Below are 4,589 nucleotides of genomic sequence, written 5' to 3' on the forward strand. Positions count from 1 at the left end.
CTGCTGGGAGCCTATATAAAGCCTTTCTGCATGCCAGCAAGAGACAGAATTTTATCACAATCCAAGCCCCACTGCTTTAGTTTGCATGAGCAAGAAGATTTGCTTGAAGATACACTGAAACTCGAACCCAGGCTGGTTTGTTTGCCAGCCAGTGCTTCACAGCTGTCAACCTGAGTCGCAAGTGGCAGCTACTGTGAGTAGCTTCTGTGCATTATGAAGAATTTTTCATTTCCTATGCAGGATAACACACATCAGACTGAGAGTCCTCCTCCTCACAGATTCCTGAGTTTGACAAATCAGTCAGACCCTATTGGAAGACCAGAAAGAGATGAGCAATTAGCTCAAGTAGAGATTGCTGTACTGGGGGTCATATTTCTGACAGCGTCTGTGGGCAATTTTATTCTCATACTGGTGCTGTGGCGAAGAAGAAAGAAGCTGTCTAGGATGTATGTGTTCATGCTTCACCTCAGCATTGCTGACTTAGTAGTAGCCTTTTTCCAAGTGCTGCCTCAACTCATATGGGATATTACAGATGTTTTCATAGGGCCAGATTTCTTGTGCAGAATTATCAAGTATCTACAATTGCTGGGCATGTTTGCCTCTACTTATATGATAGTGGTCATGACAGTGGACAGATATCAAGCTGTTTGTTACCCTATGGTTACTTTCCAAAAGAAGAGAGCTCTCTGGAACATCCCCATTTGCACCAGCTGGTCTATAGCACTGATTCTTAGCCTACCGCAGGTATTTATCTTTTCTAAGACTGAAATATCTCCAGGTGTCTTTGAATGTTGGGGTGAATTTATTCAGCCCTGGGGCCCAAGGGCATATGTGACTTGGATTTTTGTAGTTATATTCTTCATTCCCTCAGCAATCCTTATCACATGCCAGGTCAAGATTTGCAAAATAATCAGAAGAAATATAAATGTGAAAAAACAGAATGAATGTGAAGCAACAAATCAGAATGAAGTCCTACCATCCCGAGCAAGCAGTGTGAACTGCATTTCAAAGGCTATGATCAAGACAGTAAAAATGACAGTGGTGACAGTTGTTGCGTATGTTCTCTGTTGGTCACCGTTCTTCATTGCGCAGCTGTGGTCCGTGTGGTTCCCCAGCATCCTGACCGAAGGTAAGCTGCTCTCCCTCCTCAGCCACAGCTGCAGAGCAGGCTGGCACACTGCTCTCGAGTGCTTTATGTTTGCACTTTGCTTTTGTGTAAAGGTTACTTGTGGTCATTTGAGGAGGATTAAAAAGAAATACCTGCACTGATTATCTCTTGTATTTAATTAGGTACAGGGAACTTCTTGTGTTTTGTGATCAAAACATCATGTGCCTATTTTGTGTGTGTGTCTTGAGTGGTTAAAAGTTTAAAGATTCTTGAACAGCGTGGTGAAAAGTATCATGTGCTTCAGCAAGGCTTCAGACTTTTAGAGGTTTCAGGTTTTATAGCAGCAGTATTTTGGGTTCTTGAGGTGAAAAGCAGCAATTAACTATTCAAAGTAATAAGATAAATATTTATTATTTACTGGGTAGAGCAGTGATTTTATAAGACATCTGTTTTATTTTTAATATTGGAATCATATTGATGAAATCTCTTCAGGACACTATGAAAAAACCAGAAGTTGTCCAGCTGTTTATAAAGCAAAAAAGCAAGTCTGAGAGAGTTATCAAAGAACACCATGTTGTAAACAAGAATAATCTTGTCAAATTTATACTATTGCCTCTTTGTGAAAGGCAGACTCTATATGCAACTTTAAATTCACCTGTTCTAAACTCAGAGGTAAAAAAGCAAAGGAGAATATGTAATAGTTCTGCCTGATAAAAACAGTAGTTTCTGATCTTTGTTTTAAGAATTCTTCCCGTCAGTGTGGATTTGAGTCTTATTCTACATAAATTTATGTCAAAATATATATCTGTATTTATTTGTATCTGTTTAACAGCTTAGTAGTTGAATTTAAAATTAATGCAGCTACATCAAAAAAGAGCTATATGGAACTATTTAACTTTGCAATGTACACAATAAAGTGTGCTTTATGCCTTCAGCAGTTGCAAATTGCATTGAAATGGGAATTTCCTACTACAAGATTAGCTTTAATATATCAATAGATACAGCAGGAAGCAGCAGACTGTGAAAAATATAACTTATTTGTAAGAGTGCTTTATTTAGTCTCTTATTCCTTTAACTGTTTTGTTCTAGGTTCAGCATTCACCATTATCATGCTCCTTGGCAATCTAAATAGCTGCACCAACCCATGGATTTACATGTATTTCTGTGGCCAGATTCCGTATTGCACAAATAAACAGCTGGAGAATACCGCAGCTCAAGAGGAATCAGTGTTCACGGGGAGCATTCATCTTGTAGACAGAGACCCTGAGGAAAACAGTACTTCTGCATAAATGCTGAGAGCTTTTTGTTGTTTTGTCACATTCCCTCTGTTCACAAGACATATCGGTATTTTACCACCATCCCTTATTTTGTGGATAAGGAAGCTAAAAAATTTTTTGTTGTAAAAATATATTTCTCTGCAGTTCTGTAGCAAATACAGGAAGTTTCTGTGTTGTGCAAGCCTGACTCAGTGCTTCAATCCCCACTGTCTTATCAGAATGAATTCCTGTAAAGACTGACAAAGATACATGAAAGTATCTTAGATATTTTGTGTCCTAAAGTACTTTCCTATCTGTGTTTCTGGATTTCTAAGTAGTAAAATTTTACCACTAACTGATCCAGCAAATTGAAACATAACTGAAAAGGAACCTGACATAATTAAACTTGAATATGTTTTCAGAGTGAACCCTGAATTGTTCATCATTCTGGTGCGATTGGGGGACAGTGAGAAATCTTGAGAAGGCAGCACAAAGTTAGAAAAAGCTTTTGCCAGCTCTTACTAGCACCTGGTTTAAATTAACTCTTTATATACATGTATAAAATTCCAAGCAGCTTAATATAATTTAAAAAAAAAATAAAAGAATTTGGTGTGCTTGTGACATTGAACACCTGCTTCAGTTTCAAATTCCATTGTGGATCACAGGTAGCAGCAGCATAGCAACAGTTCAGGTTTTTTGCTTCATATCATGGGATTTGATTTTCCATGCATTTCCTGATGTGCAAGCAGTTAACTGGGCACCTACACACACTCCCTACACACACATATATACATACTTTAAATAAAAGTGGGTGCTAAGAGTGTACACTTTCATTTGGCATACAGACCCATTTGTTCTAGCATGCAATTTATTGGCAGAGAACCAATTATTATTCTATTCCTTAGTACCCCTTCAGGCTCAAATTCAAATATTTCCCTTTGCTGTAAAAAAAATCTCCGCATCTTTATCTCAAAAAGCCATTTGGTTGCTGGTTTGTTGGTGATATATGCAGGTAGCTGTTTATTTCCTTTCAATGTCTGCAGTCTGGTCAGAGGAGTATGGAAGGGATATCAGCAAGGCTCTTTGGGGTGAGAATGGAGCTGCATTCCCAGGGATCCTTTGTGGCACTTACATCTGGTGGCATATAATCTGTCTACATTATACTGTGTTTCGTCACATTTCAGTTTTCTGAGTGCTAGCAGTCACAAATATCAGTAGAAAAGATATAAAACTGTGGGGTTTTAATATTCTTTAAATTGTAGTCAAAGAAATACTGATTTAAGCTAAATACTGATCACACTGTGAGAAGTTCTGCTGTACAGTGAATAGTTGCACTTCAGATTAATCCGTGCTGATATGAGCACATATTCTATGATTTCTATTCCCTGTATGGAGTAGACCAGATGGGGGAAAGAACTAAATATTGCTGTTCTTTATGATGGGAAAAGCTTGTGTCCCAGTCCAGCTGACAAGAAGAACAGGTGTCTGGCCTTTAGGAAGAGGAAAAAGTGGGTGAAGGTAGTACCAAAGCCAGACAGGAATGGGAAGGGTCTGTATGAAGTCTCTTACTATAATTACAACTGATAGTTTTGCTTGCTGTTTTTCCCCTGTGTCTTTAATTAGTAGTTACTAATTCTACTCCACAAAAAATTCCCTGTTAGAGCAATTCTGTAACTCAAGTGAATGTCCTTATCTGGGGTAAGAATATCCAAGATACAATCCATACGATTGATAGGATATTGATACAGTCACTCACTGACTTTCTAAGACTTTCAGTCAATTAGCTCTCAGTGAAGTTCTCCCTTATGACTTAATCCAATGGTTAATGGTGGGGTTCCTTTGATTGTAATTAGTTACATAGCATAATATGCAGACTTGAACTGAACTGTAAACAGAAATGTTGCGAGGAATTGCCTGTGTCACTGTACTACTGTATTGGCAGCAAAACTCCACAAAAAGTATTCATTTGCAAGGAAAACAGTCATTCAGATTGTGTGCAAAGAATCATCCAGATCCAGAACTGATGGAAGTCACAGATCTTCTTGGACACCACAGTGGAGCTGTGCCATTTGACACCACCTGATCTGACCACTGATAGAAGTTAAAAGTGTAACTTCTACTACTTATATTTCTGCATTGCTGATGTATTTGTTACTGGCTCTATAAATAATTTGGTAGAGATGGATTTTGCGAATAACAGTAGCTCGATGTCTTCACTAAAAGTC

General features: G+C 38.2%; 1 protein-coding gene across 1 annotated transcript; it reads left to right on the plus strand.

Moving 5' to 3' along the window:
* Positions 1-213: 213 nt before the first annotated feature.
* On the plus strand, positions 214-2,424 carry LOC309572063 (arg8-vasotocin receptor-like; the record flags this gene model as incomplete). Its single annotated transcript, XM_082280058.1, has 2 exons — positions 214-1,129; positions 2,198-2,424. The coding sequence occupies 2 exons, from the start codon at positions 214-216 to the stop codon at positions 2,395-2,397; spliced, it is 1,116 nt and encodes a 371-aa protein (XP_082136184.1). The 3' UTR covers positions 2,398-2,424.
* Positions 2,425-4,589: the final 2,165 nt, after the last annotated feature.

This window comes from Coloeus monedula (genome assembly GCF_965178545.1).
Source record: "Coloeus monedula genome assembly, chromosome: 4".
Classification (NCBI taxonomy): domain Eukaryota; kingdom Metazoa; phylum Chordata; class Aves; order Passeriformes; family Corvidae; genus Coloeus; species Coloeus monedula.